The 19,033-nt window shown below is 42.3% G+C and overlaps 1 protein-coding gene and 1 long non-coding RNA gene across 20 annotated transcripts in view; one reads left to right on the forward strand and one right to left on the reverse strand.

The window, feature by feature from the left end:
- TENM2 (teneurin transmembrane protein 2) overlaps positions 1-19,033 on the forward strand; it is a 1,151,751-nt gene that overhangs the window by 1,127,070 nt on the left and 5,648 nt on the right. For all 18 annotated transcript variants that reach the window (XM_086711354.1, XM_086710697.1, XM_086710377.1 and 15 more), the window contains 2 exons: positions 6,741-7,037; positions 8,643-10,257. In XM_086711354.1, coding sequence (XP_086567480.1) covers positions 6,741-7,037; positions 8,643-10,257 — 1,912 coding nt within the window. The remainder of the gene's footprint in view (positions 1-6,740; positions 7,038-8,642; positions 10,258-19,033) is intronic.
- Positions 1-19,033, reverse strand: part of LOC147584179 (uncharacterized) — a 61,183-nt gene that overhangs the window by 26,846 nt on the left and 15,304 nt on the right. The gene's annotated exons all lie outside the window — the stretch shown is intronic.

Here is a 19,033-nt window from a genome sequence, read left to right on the forward strand (position 1 = left end):
GATGGATGAAAAAATAAATAAAAATGACACAAATAAAGGAGAAGGTACTCCGTGCTCATGGATTGGAATTAATATTGTCAAATATGTCCATACTACCCAACAAAATCTATAGATTCAATGCAATCCCAATCAAACTACCAAAATATTTTTCACAGAACTAGAGCAAAGAATCCTAAAATCTGTATGGAACCACAAAAGAAAAGCCAAAGCAATCTTGAGGAAGAACAAAGCTGTAAGCATCACAATCCTTGATTTCAAGATATACTACAAGACTCAGGTAATCCAAACAGTATGATACTGTCACAAAAACAGACACATAGATTAATAGAGTAGAAGGCTTAGAGAAAAACCCACACATACATGGTCAATCAATCTACAAGGGAAACAAGAATATAAATGTGGAAAAGACAGTCTCTTCAATAAATGATACTGGGGAAACTGGACAGCTACATGCAAAAGAATGAAACTAGACCACTGTCTTACACCATATACAAAAAAGTAAATAAAAATGGATTAAAGATTCAAAGTTGATTAAGACCTGAAATCATAAAACTCCTCAAAGAAAGCATGCAGTAATCTCTTGGACATCAGCCTTAGTAACATATTCATGCATGTGTCTCCTCAGGCAAGGGAAACAAAAGCCAAAATAAACTATTGGGACTACACCAAATAAAAATATTTTGCACAGCAAAGGAAACCATCAACAAAATGAAAAGGCAACCTATAAATGGGAGAAGATGTTTACAAATCATACATCTGATAAAGGATTAATATCCAAAATATATCAAGAGTTTATACAACTTAATATCCAAAAGCAAGTAACTTGATTTAAAAATGGGCAAAGGATTTGGATATTTTCCCCAAAAAGACATACAAGTGGCCAAGGGCACCTGAAAATATTCTCAATATCACTAATCTTCAGGAAAATGCAACTCACAACAATGAAATATTGCTTCATGGTTGTCACATTGCCCAAAAGGCATATATAGATTTAATGCAATCTTTATCAAGATTTCAATGACATTTTTTACAGAAGTTGGAGAAAAAATCCTAAAATTTGAAACCACAAAAGACATGAATAGCCAAAGTAATCCTGAGAAAGAAAAACAAAGCAAGAGGCATCATACTTCCTGATTGCAAGCTATACTATAAAGTTATAGTAATTAATACAGTAGCGGTATTTTAAAAAGACCAGTGGAACAGAAGTGAGAACCCAGAAATAAACCCAAGCATATACAGCCAACTAATATTTGACAAGGGAGCCAAGAATACTCAATGGAGAAAAGACAATCTCTTTAATAAATGGTGATGGGAAAACTGGATATTCACTTATAAAAGAATGAAAGTGGACCCAAATCTTACACCACTCACAAAAATTAATTCAAAATGGATTAAAGACCTAAATGTAAGAACCAAAACTATCAAATCCCTAAAAGAAAACAAGAAAAAACTCATTGACATGGGTCTTGGCAATGATTTTTTTTTTATATATACGACACCTAAAGCACAAGCAACAAAATGAAAATAAACAAACAGGACATCATCAAACTGAAAAGCTTCTACACAGCAAAAGAAACAACTAACAACACAAAAAGACAACCTAAAGAAAGGGAGAAAGTATTTATGAATTATATATCTGATAAGGGGTTAGTATCCAAAATATTTTTTTTAAAAAGTCCTACAACTCAATAGCAAAATTAAAATAATCCAATTTAAAAATGGGCAAAGTGGGGAGGATACCTGGCTGGCTCAGTAGAGCATGCAGCTCTTGATCTCAGAGTCATGTTTGAGCTCCACGTGGGCATAGAGATTACTTGAATCAATGAATACCTACCTACCTACCTACACACATACATACATAATAAAAATAGGCAAAGGACCTGAATAAACATTTTTTCCATAGAAGATATATGAATAGCCAAAAGGTACATGAAAAGATGCTCAACATCACTAATTGTGAGGGAAATACAAATCAAAACCACAGTAACACCTCACACCTGTTAGGACAGCCATCAAAAAGACAAGAGTAAATGCTGGCAAGGATGTGGAGAAAAGGGAACTCTTGTGCACTGTTGGTAAGACTGTAAATCGGTGCAGCCACTATGGAAAACAGTATAGAGGATCCTCAAAATTTTTAAAATAGAACTTCCACATAATCCAGCAATTCCACTTCTGGAATTCATTTCCAAAGGAAATGAAAGCTGTATGTCAAATATATATCTGTACTCCCATGTCCATTGCAGCATTACTTACAATAGCCAAGACATGAAAACAACTTGTGTATTCATCAACAGATGGAGGGATAAAAAAGTTGTTGTAGGGGCGCCTGGGTGGCGCAGTCGGTTAAGCGTCCGGCTTCAGCCAGGTCACGATCTCACGGTCCGTGAGTTCGAGCCCCGCGTCAGGCTCTGGGCTGATGGCTCGGAGCCTGGAGCCTATTTCCGATTCTGTGTCTCCCTCTCTCTCTGTCCCTCCCCCGTTCATGCTCTGTCTCTCTCTGTCCCAAAAATAAAAATAAAAACGTTGAAAAAAAAATTTTAAAAAAAAAGTTGTTGTATATATTTATAATGGAATATTATTCAGCCATAAAGAATGAGGAAATCCTGCCATTTGCAATGACATGGATGGTTCTTGATATTATGCTAAGTGAAATAAGTTAGAGAAAGACAAATACTGTATGATCTCATATGTGGAATCTTAAAAATAAATAAATAATGAAAACTTAGAAAGAGATCAGATTTATGGTTACCAGAGGTGGGGTGGGGGGTGGGAATTGGAGGAAGGTGGTCAAAAAGTACAGGCTTCCAGTTATAAGATGAATAAGTACTAGGGATATAATGTACAGCATGGTGATCATAGTTAACACTGCTGTATGATATGTAGAAAACTGTTAAGAGAGTAAAATCCTAAGGGGTCTCATCACAAAGTGAAAAAAAATTTTTAAAGAAAAATAAAAACCATTATCTGTATGAGATGACAGATATTAACTAAACTTATTTGGGAAATCATTTCATTATACACATAAGTCTATTATGCTACATAATTTAAACATATATAGTGATGTATATCAACTATATGTCAAGAAAGTTAGGGGGAGGAAAATAAAGTTCAGTAAAGTTCATTTGAACCAGTGCTACAACTAAATTGCATTCCCAAGGACATGGTGGATCCCAGCTTAAAGTATCAATGGCTAATGGTTAGTAATGGTTATTACTTCTTTTTGGTTGATGCACCCAGGCCAGGGGTCAGAGCCCTTGTTAGTTCTAAGTAGTAGCAATAAACCCAAATGTTGGCAGTCAGAATTTAGGAACCCCTTTGCTGGTTTTGCCCACTATTCAGTTCCTTCTGCAGTCTTAGCACCCTCACATACTAATATAATTGTTACAATGATAGTCATGCTTGTATATACGATTTACATGTTGTTCTCTCCTACAGCTACATGTTATAGTATATATTCATATATATACACAGATACATATACATACTATTATATTATTGTTATGTATACGATTTGCCTGTTGGTCTCTCTCAGGTAGCTGAAGATAGGGACTTTTATTAATCTGACTGTATTTTAACCAAGAGTACACAACAGAATCATCCAGCCCGTATTCCCTAGGGGGCTGATTCAGCAGCTGCAGAATCAGCCCATCAGCAGTGCTTTGAGAGAGCATCACAGGTGGCTTAAAATTGCATGCCTGATAGAGAGCAGCTGGTCATTGAGGTGGTACAGCCTAGGGGTGAAGACAGCGAGCTCTGGACTGAAATCCTAGCTCCACCACTTACTATTTGTGTAAGCTTGAACAGAGCACTTAAACCTATCTGTTCCTTGTATGTAAAGTGGGGATAATAGTGCTTGCCTGAGAGTGTCATGGGGATTAAATAAGATAAAACAAGGGTAGCTCTGAGAACACACTAAGCCCATCATAAATTCTCAAAATGCATTGCTTTGTTGGTGTTGTTCATCCCTGCATTCCAGAGGAGGCACCGAGCCTGACATTAGCAGAGATTTAATGTTCAATAAATAATAAATGCACAGGGAGCTGTATGATATTAGCAAAGAGAAGAAAAAAGGAAAATTAGTAAGGAAAGAGGATAGAAGGATGACCAAGGAGATGGGAAATAGGTATGGTAAGGAGTCCCCAGCAGTTGGCTCAGGAAACCCTAAAAATCCTTCCTCATTGTTGCCAAATTATTCATTCTGCCTAATAAAATGTTGGCAAGGTCTTAAACTGAAATTTTCAAACTCATAGGATTAAGAATTTTGATGGCCTTCTGCATTTGTTCCAAACGAAGCAACCCAATAAAGCCAAATTTCTTTTTCCAGAGGAATTTATCATTCTGACCCCATCTAGTGGTTTCCTTTGGATATGGTGACTCTAATTTGGGATCAAGATCCTCAATAATTCTGACCGCATTCACTTTTGGACATGTTTTTTAAAAATCCTACCACTCTCCCTTTACTTTCTTGACTGTTCTTCCCTATGGCTGCACATTTGATTGTATGAATCCTCCACTTGAAGTTGGGGGTCTCAATCCCAACAGCTCACCACCTTTATTCCTATATCCATGCTTTGATGCAGTTTCTTTCCAAAATGTTCTATCTCAAGTGTTTTATCCCTTTCTCCCTGAGATGGCTCCATGGAAATAGCAATGGTTTGAGGAGTCAAGTAGTCCTGGGTTCAAATCCAGCCTCCACCACTTATCTAGATTTATGACCCCTCTGAGTTCAACTGCCCATATATAAAATAATTTCTACCTATGTTGTGAGAATTAAACTGGGATAAGGTATATAAAGTACCCAGCACAGTACCTGCCAAAGTATGAGGGGCTTATCTTCGTTTAGTTCAGTCTCAACTGCTAGTAACAGGCATTAGAAATAACAAGAGCTTAAATAAGATATGGCCTTATTATTTTTTATAACATAAAAGGAGTCTAGAGGTGAGCCATTCATGGCTGGTATGGATGACCATTAAAGACACCTAGGTCAACAGGGATCTAGACTCTCTCTGCATGACCATCATCCTTGAGACTTCCATTCTCAAAGCCACCCATATTTACATGGTGAATGCTAGAACTCCAGGGATCATAACCACATTTCACCCAGGTAAAGGAGGAGAGTGGGAAGAACAAAAGGGTGCCTGTATCATAGCTATGTCATCCTCCTTTAAGGTTCCCAGGAGACCCAGATGACAACTACCACTTACATCATGTCAGCCACCCATCTCTCCAGAGGAAGCTGTGAAATGTAGCTCTTTACCTGTGTACAATGAGGCACCCTAGAAAACAAAAGTCTGTGGTATTTTCAGGCTATAACATGGAGACTTCAGGGGCTATGCTATGCTTTACAGTTTCCTCAGCATTTCACACCTCAGGGCAGACAATGCATATATAATTCATGAATCAGTATGGCTGATTAAATGTTTAAGTGGTTAAATGGATCAGGTCTGAAGACCTAAGTTCCAGACCAACCCTACCACTTCATTGTTATGTGACCTTGAGCAAGTATGTAACCTGTCTGCTTCAGGCCATTTCCTCACTTGTCAAGCGGTCCTTGTGGGCACCAACTCAGACAAGAGATGCAAATTACCTAACGCAATGCCTATGTCTAGCCCTCAGCATGTGTTAAAGTTATCACCACCACCATCATCAACATCACCATCATCATTATTATTGTTAGGAGCTATTAAATTATTAGGTAAGGTAAGGAGGTACCAGATGTCTCTTACTTTTCTTTCTGCCTGTGTACATCTTCCTTTGCCTTCAGTAGTCACCCCAGGGACATCTGGATTTGCAACCAATTATGTTGAAAGAACCTGGGCTCAGTCAGCCTTATTTTATTCACTTCCAGTTATCCAGTCAAGACTAGCTGAATCTCAAGAGTCCCTCTCCTTTGCCCCTAACCAGAGTCTAGTCACCCAGCTCTGCCTTCTGGGACAGATGCTCTTCACTGTTCAGATCAACTTCTAAATAAATATTAAATTATGTCTAGATGTGTTCCACTATTCCTTTCAAATCTAAGTAAATCAGTTCCCTCTGTTGGAATTCCCCAGCCCTGATAAGGTCTTCCACTGATATCTTGCATCCTTGACAGTGGCAAGATTTTTCTCTAGATAGGAGTAAAGAGGTTCACATAGCAATAAGCCTTCTTATTCCCAGGTCTTTGTGAAATATGGATTTCTTAGACAACCTCCCCACCCTCCTAGCTACCTTTACTTGAGTTTCAGAAGAAATCTTGGCATCTGCTCTTAAAGATCATTAGCTACTCAGCTGGTGATGTGCCAAAAAAAAAAACCAAGAGGGTTGAAAGTGTGCAAATATACATATTATCTTGCTCTCCAAGGTGGCCAGGCAGAACAGTCAGAACCCCAGTGCCCAGGGCTATTGTGTATGGCTAATTCGTGCAGTGCACATTTTTCACCATTCACACTCTCTATGACATGATGGCATTCCTTATAATTGTGTAGTGCATGGCCTACATAACTGCTCAGGGCAGCCATGCCCAGATTAGTCATCCCTGACCATAAGCAGCCTCATTTTGTATCCTAGTGCACCCTACAAATGTTACCATTTTCTTTGTGCACCGTGATGTAAAGGAGTTTAGAAAACACTACTCTAAATAACTTCAAGGTGGGTTCTTCCTCCAATGCACACTCATTCCCTAGCCATGCCAGCCATGTCCTCCATATAAGCCAACATGCCCAGGTGTTATCTTTCATACCAAGCCCATTGTGTTTTCTTAGGTCCATGGAAGAAATCTCTTGTCCATTGATTATGACCGGAATATTCGGACAGAAAAGATCTATGATGATCACCGGAAGTTCACTCTGAGGATCATTTATGACCAGGTGGGGCGCCCATTCCTCTGGCTCCCCAGTAGTGGGTTGGCAGCAGTCAATGTCTCATACTTCTTCAATGGGCGCTTGGCTGGCCTTCAGCGTGGAGCCATGAGTGAAAGGACAGACATTGACAAGCAGGGACGAATTGTGTCCCGCATGTTTGCTGATGGGAAAGTGTGGAGCTACTCCTACCTTGATAAGGTAAGTGAACGTGCTGCCCTCACTCAGCTGGAGCTTTCCCTTATTCACACTCCTCTTTTTAAGCTGACCTGATATGTTTTGCCATAAGACATTGAACATCTTTACTTTGACTCTACAAGGTCTCCCCTCACACTTCCATCCTCACTGGGAGGGAGGAAAATCTGAAGGAAAATGTTATTCATAGCTCATCACTATTACCAAAATAAAAAAAGTGCTGGACACTCAGTAATGGCAAAAAGAATGGATTGTCTAATTTTATTCCCAAAAAAAAAAAACCCCAAAAAGTGCTGCGGAAACAGACAGAATTATCCCACTGGTATCACGGCTAATCATTATTTATGAATTGGAAATGCAGTGATTCATTTATGCCTTGCCTGAAGTTAAGCTATCAGGGTAGGGAATTTTGCCTAAATCTCAAGCACACAGAGCAACATCCTCCTACTTGACCTATTGGCTGAAACAGCCAATGGATTCTCTCTACCTAATTCCCTGTGTCTGAAAGTGCCAGATTCAGGTCTTTGTGTGAGAAAGGGTCAGGTTGGAGCAGCAGTAAGAAGAGATCCCTTGGTTGAATCTGCTCCTGAAACCATTGTTGCACTATATGCTAATTTGGATGTAAATTTAAAAAAATAAAAAATAAAATCAAGGAAGGAAGGAAGGAAGGAAGGAAGGAAGGAAGGAAGGAAGGAAGGAAGGAAGGAAGGAATCCCTTGGGGGCACAAGTCAAGACTCATGAAGGCTGTCCTGGTCATCTAGTCATTAGGCGGGGGCTTGCTCAGCCTGGACCTCTCATCTGTACTCACCTTGATAGGGGTTCCATTTCTATTTCTTCCTTTCTTGCCTCACAATTACAGTAGTCACTTGTAGACAGAGCTGTGACCCTCTCTATAAGAGTGGGGCTGTCGTCCCTTTGGTCACCCCTGAATCCTGTTCTCATTATGCCACAAAATACTAGAATGGTTGATGAGAGAAGGCAAGAATCTCCCAATTGCCTGAAATTTGAGGCCATTTTATTCCCCCCCCAAATTTGATGATTCTGGGTTATGTAATCTTCTCAGTATTTTATAAATGGAAGATATACCTTCTCTTTAGATTTAATGAGGGGTGATCAAAGCATAGTATGTGTGTCATACCTGTCTCCTGCTGGGCCAATGGTAGTCATTTCTAAACAATCACAGGATTTCTTGTTTGAGCCTGGAGGCAAACTCAGTGCCTATCACCTCAGTCCTTCAAGCCCTCTCTACTCAAAGTATGGTCCAACCAACATCAGGATCACTTGATAGCTTGTTACAAAAGCAAATTCTCAGGTCAGATCCCCCCTTCTCCCCCAACAAACTACTAGATCAGAATCTGCCTTTTAACAAGATCCCTGGTTATTTCATATGCACAGTAAAGTTTGGGAAGCACTGGTCTGGGTAGTGACCATGATCCATCAGAGTTAGCATGCCCAGTGAAATCAATCTAGTCATAATCTCTGGTATAAACTTCCCCATCCTTCCATGGCTTTTGAATTACCATTTTGGGGAATAGAACAGATTCTGTCCATTTGAGTGCCTGGTCCTAAAGAACCAAATCATATGTTCCTCCCCTCTTTCCTTCCTCCAGTCTATGGTCCTCCTGCTTCAGAGTCAGCGTCAGTACATATTTGAGTATGACTCCTCCGACCGTCTCCACGCCGTCACCATGCCCAGTGTCGCCCGGCACAGCATGTCCACCCATACCTCCATTGGCTACATCCGCAACATTTATAATCCCCCTGAAAGCAATGCTTCAGTCATTTTTGACTACAGTGATGATGGCCGCATCCTCAAGACGTCCTTTTTGGGCACTGGGCGTCAGGTATTCTACAAGTATGGGAAACTCTCCAAGCTATCAGAGATTGTCTATGACAGTACTGCTGTCACTTTTGGGTATGATGAGACCACTGGTGTTTTAAAAATGGTCAGTCTCCAGAGTGGAGGTTTCTCCTGCACAATCAGGTACCGGAAGATTGGCCCACTTGTGGACAAGCAGATCTACAGGTTCTCTGAGGAAGGCATGGTCAATGCCAGGTTTGACTACACCTATCATGACAACAGCTTCCGGATTGCAAGCATCAAGCCCGTCATAAGTGAGACTCCCCTTCCTGTTGACCTCTACCGCTATGATGAAATTTCTGGCAAGGTGGAGCATTTTGGCAAGTTTGGAGTCATCTATTATGACATCAACCAGATCATCACCACTGCTGTAATGACCCTCAGCAAACACTTTGACACCCACGGGCGGATCAAGGAAGTCCAGTATGAGATGTTTCGGTCCCTTATGTACTGGATGACGGTGCAGTATGACAGTATGGGAAGGGTGATAAAGAGGGAGCTAAAACTGGGGCCCTATGCTAACACCACAAAGTATACCTATGACTATGATGGAGATGGGCAGCTCCAGAGTGTGGCTGTCAATGACCGCCCAACCTGGCGCTATAGCTATGACCTCAATGGGAACCTCCATTTGCTGAACCCGGGAAATAGTGTGCGCCTTATGCCCCTGCGCTATGATCTCCGGGATAGGATAACCAGACTCGGTGATGTGCAATACAAAATTGACGATGATGGCTATCTGTGCCAGAGAGGGGCTGACATCTTTGAGTATAACTCCAAGGGCCTCCTAACAAGAGCCTACAACAAGGCCAGTGGGTGGAGTGTCCAGTACCGCTACGATGGTGTGGGGCGGCGGGCTTCCTACAAGACCAACCTGGGCCACCACCTGCAGTATTTCTACTCTGACCTTCACAACCCAACCCGCATCACCCATGTCTATAATCACTCCAACTCAGAGATAACCTCACTCTACTATGACCTCCAAGGTCACCTCTTTGCCATGGAGAGCAGCAGTGGGGAGGAGTACTACGTTGCCTCAGATAACACAGGCACTCCTCTGGCTGTGTTCAGCATCAATGGTCTCATGATCAAACAACTGCAGTATACGGCCTATGGGGAGATTTATTATGACTCTAACCCTGACTTCCAGATGGTCATTGGCTTCCATGGTGGACTCTATGATCCCCTGACCAAGCTGGTCCACTTCACTCAGCGTGATTATGATGTGCTGGCAGGACGATGGACCTCTCCAGACTATACCATGTGGAAAAACGTGGGCAAGGAGCCAGCCCCCTTTAATTTGTATATGTTCAAGAGCAACAATCCTCTCAGCAATGAGCTGGATTTGAAGAACTACGTGACAGGTGAGGACTTTACCACCTCATTTGGGCAGTGGCTCCCTGTGGGGTGGTTGTCCTGGTAGATTGTCAGGAACTTCAAAAGAAGGTCTTACTTCTGATGACAGGGGAATCCTGGAGAGCTATAAACACTGGTCTGTACAGTATCTAGAACAGTCAAGTGACACCAGTACAGAGCAGTCTTCAGATCTGTTTGAAGATGTCCTGACCATTTTCAAGCCCATTTAGTTGAAATAGCTTTTATAAGAGCCCTTCCTACCCCAAGAGAGGAAAGCAGACTCATGAAAGGGGAAATAATGGGACTCTGGTGTCTGAAATATCTGGTTCAAATTCTCTTCTACTTACAAGCCAAAGGACTTTGAGCTCAGTGTCTTAATTGTCTGAGCTGTAGTTTTCTTCTCTGTGAAAGGCACTAATAAACTAACCCCACGGGGTAACTGCAAGAAGTAAGTGTACTTAATACAGGTAAAGTTTAGTGCCTGGCAAATTTAGACAGTCAATATTCACAAAAGAGTATCTGCTCATGCTATAACTATTATCTTGACAAATGAAGCATTGAGTAACCATAGGCATGAGATGACTAAGACCCAGTTCCTGACCTCACAACCAGGCTGCCAAGATACAAACACAAACAGCCAATGATAATGCAAAGCAGAATTAAATCTGTGCTACTGTATAGATGTCTGTTACCTATTCAACAAGCATTTGTACAGTGGCATTATGCTAGATTCTAGGGATACAATGATGAACAAGACAAATGCCCTTCTCTCAAAGGGGTGTGTATGTGTGTGTAGATGACTTCAAATTTGAAAACTGTGACACAGTGCACAGAAGGGCCTCATGTCATACTGGGCCTGAAGAATGAAGGGGATTTGGGTTGGCAGATATGAGCTCAAGGCTAAAGAAAGACTATGAACAAAAGTCAAAAGGACATGGGAAGCTTGGAGAAGGGTATGGATAGAGAGGCTGAGGAGGGCAAATAATCTACTTCCTCACGAAAAGTGAGAAATTGGTAAAATGAGGGTCCCTATCCATCCATCCACATACCTCCATCTATCTTCCATCCATTCACCCATTCAAAAAATATTTTCATAATATCTAACATAGACTAAGTACCAGAGATGCAGTGGAGAACAAGATAAAGTCCTTATCCTCAGGAAAATAAGAAAATCAGGATGGATGGATGGATAGATGCAAAGAGACCAACTTTCAGCAAGGAAGCCAGGGTCATCTCACCTGTCCATGCGTTATAGAGTAGAAACAGTAAGGACCCCAAGTCCAGGACCCTCCAAGTTCTGGGAAACCCACACTCTTGGCCATGAGCCAAGGAGACATCAAACTCAAAAGGTCCTTACCTTCAGGTGACCAGGGGTCACTTGCCCACCCTCAGAAATGGAAGCAGCAACTAGTTGAGCACAGGGCTGCCCTCAATGTCTCATGCTACAGAAATATGACCTTAAAGATCAACTTGTGGCCATGTGGTATCTCATTGTCAAGTTCCAGAGCCTTTGAAGCTGAGCCCAGCATTCCCCCTACAACTGAAGCAGCTGGTACCTCTTGAGCACAGGAACTATGGGCCAGCTAGTTCCCTCCTGTTCTCCCCACCACCACACCTCATTGAGAGGTCCTGCCATGATCTCTCTTCCCCATGGCTCAGCATGACTTTTATCCCCCATTTCACTGCAGTTTCAAATTAAAGGACCTGTCAGGAAAACATACATATACATATCAGGTAAAAATAAGTGCTATGAGATAAAATAGGATAAGGTTTTAGTCAGAGAATGATGGGAAAGTTCTCCTATATTAAAGGTGCTCACAGAGGGCTGAGGAGACAACATTTGAGCAGAGACCTTTATGAAGAGGTGGAAGGCAAGGAAGAGTGTTCAAGACATAGGAAACAATGAGAATAGGAAGGTAGACCATGCCTATCTTAGCCTTAGGAAAAGAATTCCCTCACCCTCCAGACTGTGCTTCCCAAAGCCCTGGATAACTTAGGGATGAGGCAGCTAGTGTCAAATAAAAAGGAAGCCTTCTCAGAGTGGGCTGAATGGACACTTAGAGCTACCAAGGCCCAAACAAAATCATCCACAGAGCACAGTCAACCTCACTGACCCCCTCAGCTATTTTCCTGGTTCTTCTGAAAAGGACAAAAAAGAATTATCAGAATTTTCTGAAAAGCAATATGCCTTTCCTCATTCCAGTGCTTCATGGAGACTCAATAAATGGGAATCAAAAAACTAAGTCCAACAAAATTGAATCCAGAAACCATTCAAAAGAGTCTAAAATAAAAGGTGGCATTAGAGAAGCACGTGTATAGAGCTGATGTGAACAGTCCAAGCTGGGGAAAGGAGGGCCCAGGCAGAGTCATAGCAGGCACAAGCCCACAACTGCTGCCCATTCAAGATGAGCTGCCCCCTGGAGAGAGGATCCCAGCAGAGAACACCAAATCATTCTCTGCTGTTTGAATGTTGGCTAATCTGTAAACCCCGTCTAAATTAGTCTTAATTTGCCACTTAGGAGACAAGCAGAGTGGTTGAACTTGCCGCTCACAATTTAAGCAGAAGTAATTAAGATGTAGTCAGGAGGAACACAGAGAACAGAACCTTCTCTCTCCAGTGCTCAAAAGAAATCGTTGAATGTTTTGGAAACAGAGCTCTCTGAATGCAAGAGGCAGCTGCTGAGGCTGGGGGGAGGTTCTGCTTCCTCCTGAGAACCAAGTACGAAAGAGGACAGTGTTGAGTGCCCGTTAGACATCCAGGCTGGAGCAGAGGTGTAGCCATCCAGAGGGGTGAAAGAAGGCCAGAAGTGGTTCTTTTCCCACCCATGGGCTCCTAAGCAGCACCCTTTCCAACAAGTATTTTTTTAAGGTAATATGTTGACAATTAATATATCTGTGATAAACAGGTATTAGGGGAAAGGATGTAAAAAAAACATACTGGGAGGAAGACTCCCTCCCCCAACAACCTGCAGGGCCTCCGTCTTTTCCAGTTTGGACATCACAGGAAGCTCCTCAGTCCCGAACAAATGGGGACCTGTGCCCATCCCCATGTCTGGCCTGTAATTTAGGCCTGTTCATTCCGATGTTAGTACCCTAGGTACACCTCAAGACCCCAGTTTTGGCCTTGCTCCTCACTTCCTGTGTGACTTGGATGAAATCTTCAACTTTCTGAAGCTTTATTTCTTCATCAGCAAAAGGGTGATAATAGCGCCCACCCCATGGGGCTATGAAAAGTAAATGAGTCCTGAAGTGTGAAATGCCTAGCGCAGTGCTAAGACTAATAAAGGATAGGGATGCATTTGTTATTTACAGGCAGCCACAAACGTGGTGGAGTTCATAGGTGAAGAGTGGAGATGCCACCTTTGCATAATTTTCTAAGGAATGTGGGGAGGGGTCTCCAGATCCACCCTGAAACAGATCCAAACTCTGGCCTGAGTGGCACTGGTTCGGCAAACCTGAAGCCCCAGACAGATGTGAGCTAAGCAAATGTCCTAGGTGTCATCCGCCATGACTTGTATTTTCTTTCCACCCTTTCTTCTCCCTGGCGGGTCTGTGGGCTCACAAACCTCAGGCATCTGTGAGGATGATAGGGTTTTGTGGAGTTTAATTTCCCTAAGTGAAGAGGGAGGCGCAACCTCTTTCTCACATTACCCTCTTCTCAGATCTACACTTAACACCTAAGATGCTGTTCTGACAGTGTTTTCAGAGACAGACAGTATGCTCCGTGGCCCCAACATAATCACGTACTCTGAAGAACATGAGAGAAGGACAGTAATGAGCCATTAGGAGCGTCCACCTCGCTGGCTCCTGCCCCAGTGGCTCCCTCTCTACAGACTATTTAGGGAGACTGTCACCAGATAACACTAATTACTCCAAAAAGGAAGAGGGGTGTTTGTGTGGTGCTGAAAGTGCCTTCTAGCAGAATGGAGGAGATGAGAACGTGAATAAACATTTCAGAATAGGTTTAGACTCCGAAACTAAGCCACGTTAGAAACTTTAAGGAAAGAAAAAGAAGGTAGATGACTTGTGCTATGGGTGTTCATGGGAGTGGCCATTAAAGTTTCCAGTCTCAAAGGCAGGGGGTTCTCAACATCATCTCCTGAGTACTAAGGAGGGATCCCTGCAGTGAAAAGATCAGGATGGGGAGAGTCTTTGAGAGCAAGACTTCTCATGCCTTTCTGGGAATTCCCCACATACCCTATGTACCCCTGACGAAAGAGAGGATGATTTTATATGGTGCACAGATGAGGTATTAAAGAACATGGAAACACAGATGAGGAAAGTTCGCCTCTTTAGTGCTTTTTATTCTTCCAATCCAGTCTAGGAAAGAGTCTCCACCCAATGCTGGTGTGTACTTCACACCTCATTAACACTTCCAATCTCCCCCTTTTAACGGAGAGAGCAGGTCTGAGACTTCCCTCAGGTAACAAAAATCCTTCTCTAATTTAATTGCATGGCTTTGTTTTCTTTAATTTTATTCTGTTTGCATCAAGTGAGTCGGCTTTCCCATTTATGATAGTAACATAAAGTTTCTTTTTTAAAATGGACTTAAGTGAGGGCACCTGGGTGGTTCTGTCAGTTAAGCATTCAACTCGATTTCAGCCAACATCATGATCCCATGGTTTGTGGATTCAAGCCCTGAATTGGGCTCTGTGCTGACAGCATGGTGCCTGCTTGAGATTCTCTCTCTACCCCTCCCCATTTACCTGCGTGCTGTCAAGTTTGTTTATTTTTGAGGGGGGGGGGGAAGAGGGTCATGCATGCACATGATGGGGGAGGGGCAGAGAGAGAAGGGGACAGAAAGAGGATCCAAAGCCAGCTCTGCACTGACAGAATACCCAATGCAAGCCTCAAACTCAGAAACCATGAGATCATGTCCTGAGCAGAAGTTGGATGCTCAACCAACTGAGCCACCCAGGTGCCCCTAAGTTTATTTATTTTGAGGGAAGCCTGGGTGGCTCAGTTAGTTGAGCGTCTAACTCTTGATTTTTGACTCAGGTCATGATCTCACAGTTTTATGAGTTTGACCCCCACATCAGGCTCTGTGCTGACAGCACAGGACCTACTTGGGATTCTCCCTCACTCTCTGCCCCTCCCCTGCTCATGCTCTGTCTCTCTCAAAATAAATAAACTTGAATGAATAAACAAACATTAGAAACTAAAAATAAAATGGGCTTAAATGGAACAGGCAGATTTGTTTTTTCAATCAGTAACTAAATACCTGGATATGGCAAAACAATTGCACTGAGTAACCATGAATATCCAAAGTGGGGAAATTTATCCTCCACAGCAGCCAGCACCTACCTTGCACAGAATAGGTGCTCTGTAAATATAGGATCATTGCTGGATTAGAGACAGGCTTCTCTCTGCTTGATGCAAACACACTTCTTAAGGCAACTGCAAATCTGTATTCTTAAATGACTCTTATATGGGCTATCCCTAACAGAGTAGTTACCAAGTTATTGAAGGAACTAGTCTGTGCCCAAGGATGATGGATGGACTGTGGATCCCAGATTCCCTCTCATCAGAAGGTTCTTTTATGCCTATATATTTAGTAGCAAAGCTAACATTAAAACCCTCACAGCAGTCCCAGGGCAGGAAGTCTTCTTAACCTCTTCAGAAGTATGCTCTTAGGTACCATTAGTTCCTCTGTCAAACTTACACTAGTCAGGGCAGCTTTTGCCACATACATTCAGTGTTCTTTCATTCATTCATTCCATGGAAACTTACCAATCACCTATTTTGTGCCAGGCATTATCATAGGACCTGGGAGGGCATCAGTGGATAAAACAAAGTTTTTACCTCCCTGCCCGGAAGGAAATTACATTCTGAGAGAGACAAACAGTAAACAATAAGTACACAAATGACACAGCGTGTTAGAATGTGATTACTTTAGGGACAGAGGGGTGGAGACAATGAACAGAGTAAGGGGACTTGGCATTGCTGGTGGTGGAGAAGGGGGACAGATTTTAAATGTGGTGGTTGGGTTTGTCTTATTGAAGAGGCAACATTTGAACAAGACTTAAAAGAGGTCATAAAGCCAGAAAATACTTTTAGGGAAGTACACTCTGGGCAGAGGAGTTTGTTGATGCAAAGCCCCCAAGATGAGTGTGTGCCTGACATGTTCAAGAAACAGCATCAAGGCTGGAGCTGTGTGAGCAAGGAAGAGAAAGGGAGAACCTGAGGTCCAACAGATAATGAGTGCCCTTATAGACCAGTAGGAAGACTTTGGCTTCTTCACTGAGAAAAAAAGGGGGTTTCCTGGAGTGTTCTCAGCAGAGGCATGGCATGGTCTACTCCAGGTTTAAAGACTCGTTCTGGGAGCACCTAGGTGGCTCATTTGATTGAATGTCCGACTCGTGATTTCAGCTCAGGTCATCACCCCAGGGTCATGGGATTGAGCTCCACATCAGGCTCTGCATTGAGCATGGAGCCTGCTTGGGTTTCTCCCTCTGTCTCCCTCTGCCCCTCTCTCCTGCTTATGCTCTCTCACTTCTCTCTTTCTAAAATAAAAAAATAAAATAAAGCCTGGTTCTGTCTTATCTGCTATGCTGGTAAGACATTGTGGGGCAGCAAGATGGAAGCAGGGAGGCCACTTAGAAGTCCAGGTGAGGGATGATGGGCCAAGGTCAAGGTGGCGAAGTGACAAGAAATGTACACAGATTCTGGGTCTGTTTTAAAAGCAAAAGTAGAGGATTTCACCCTTTACTCGGCAGTTCAGCAATTTCACACCTAAGTTTGTATATAAGCAAGAGAACTGAAAATGGGTTTTCAAACAAAAATCTGTGAGTAAAACCTACCCAGATATCCATTAACTGATGAATGGATAAAGAAAATGTGGTATATACAAACAATGGAATATTATTAGCCATAAAAAGAAATGAGCTATTGGTACATGCTACAACAAGGATGAACCTTGAATACATTAAGTGAAAGAAGCCAGACACAAAAGGTCACATATTGTATGATTGCGTTTATAAGAAATGTCCAGAATAGGCAAATGCACAGAGATAGAAAGCAGTTTGGTGGTGGTCAGGGACTGAGGGGAAAGGAGAATGTAGAATGACTGCTAATAGGTATAAGGCTTCTTTTTGAGGTGATGAAAATGTTCTGGAATTAAAGAGTAATGATGGTTGTACAACATTGTGGATATACTAGAAGCCACTGAACTCTGCACTTTAAAATGATTAAAATGATGAATTTTATGTTATGTGAATATTACCTCAATTAAAAAAAAGTAGAGGATTTATCAGTAGATTTAGATGTGGAGAGCAAGGAAAAGAAAGGAGTTAAGGATGGTAGCTGGAAGGATGGAGTGGCCATTATCTGGGATGGAAAAGTCTGTGATGGGACAGGTTTGGGGAGGAAGATCAGGGGTTCAGTTTTGGACAAAACTTTGAAATGTAATTAGATATATTAGTTTAGAGTTCAAGGAGAGACACAGGATGGAGATAAAAATTTTGGAGTCAGCATCAGCATTTAGATGGTAGCTAGGGCCCTAAGGATGGATAAGATCACCATGTTTGTGAGAGTAGATAGAGTGGAGATGTTCAGAGACTGAGCCTAGGGCATTCCAACATTAAAGAGATCAGGAGGGGGAAACTGGGTGGCTCAGTCAGTTAAGCGTTTGACTTCAGCTCAGGTTATGATCTCGCAGTCCATGAGTTCGAGCCCCACATCCAGCTCTCTGACAGCTCAGAGCCTGGACCCTGCTTCAGATTCTGTGTCTCCCTCTCTCTCTGCCCCTCCCCACCTCACACTCTCTCTCTCAAAAACAAATGAACATTAAAAATTTTTTTAAAAAAGAGATCATGAGGCAGATGAGGAGGAACCAAGAAGGGACAAAGAATGGCTACCACAGTAGGAGAAGGACAAGCAAGTGAATGTGTTGGCCAGAAAGTCAAGCATTCAACCTGTCAAATATTTCTGATAAGTCAAATAAGATAAGGACCCAAGATTAACATATGACTTAGCAACATGGAGGTCATTCATGACCTTAACAAGAGTTGGTTCAGTGGAATAGTTGGGGACAAAGTCTGGTTCAAAGGAGAATAGGAAACAAGAAGTGGAAAGAATTATTTTGATCTTGAGAAGTTTTTATCAAGGAGGGTGAAAGAAAAGATGGTAGCAAATGGGAGAATAGGGACAATAAATTTATTTTTATATAAATTTTAATATAAATATTTGAGAGAAAGAGAGAGCATGGATGCATAAGGAGGAGAAAGGCAGAGAGAGGAAGAGAGAGAGAATCCCAAGCAGGCTCCATGCTGTCAGTGCAGAGCCCAACATGGGGCTCCATCTCACAAACCATGATATCATGACCTGACCCGAAATCAAGAGTCAGACACTTAACCAACTGAGCCACCAGGTGCCCCAGGAATTTCTTTTAAGGTGGACATTTGGTAGCATTTTTGTATGCTGACAGGGTTGATCCATTGGAAGAGGGAATAATTTGGTGCTACGGGGAAGAGAGAGAGAGTTGCTGGAGTGATATCCTTGGGTGGGCAAGAAAAGATGCTACCAACTGCACATACGGAGGGTTGACTTTAACAGCTCATCTAGATTAACAAGAAAAAGGTGGGAAATACGGGTACTGATTCTGGAAGGCCAGTAAATGTGATGAGAGTTTAGGGGAATTCCCCTCTGGCTGCATCAGGGTGTTTTTGTTTTTGTTTTCAGAATAGGAAACAATGTCAGCTGCTCTAGTGAAAAGGGAAAGCAGATGTTGAGGGTGTTAGGGGAGAGGAGAAATGTAACATCACCCAGCAGAATGGGAGATTGACT

Source organism: Puma concolor, chromosome A1 (genome assembly GCF_028749965.1).
Source record: "Puma concolor isolate L17-30 chromosome A1, mPumCon1.1.hap2, whole genome shotgun sequence".
In the NCBI taxonomy this organism is placed as follows: domain Eukaryota; kingdom Metazoa; phylum Chordata; class Mammalia; order Carnivora; family Felidae; genus Puma; species Puma concolor.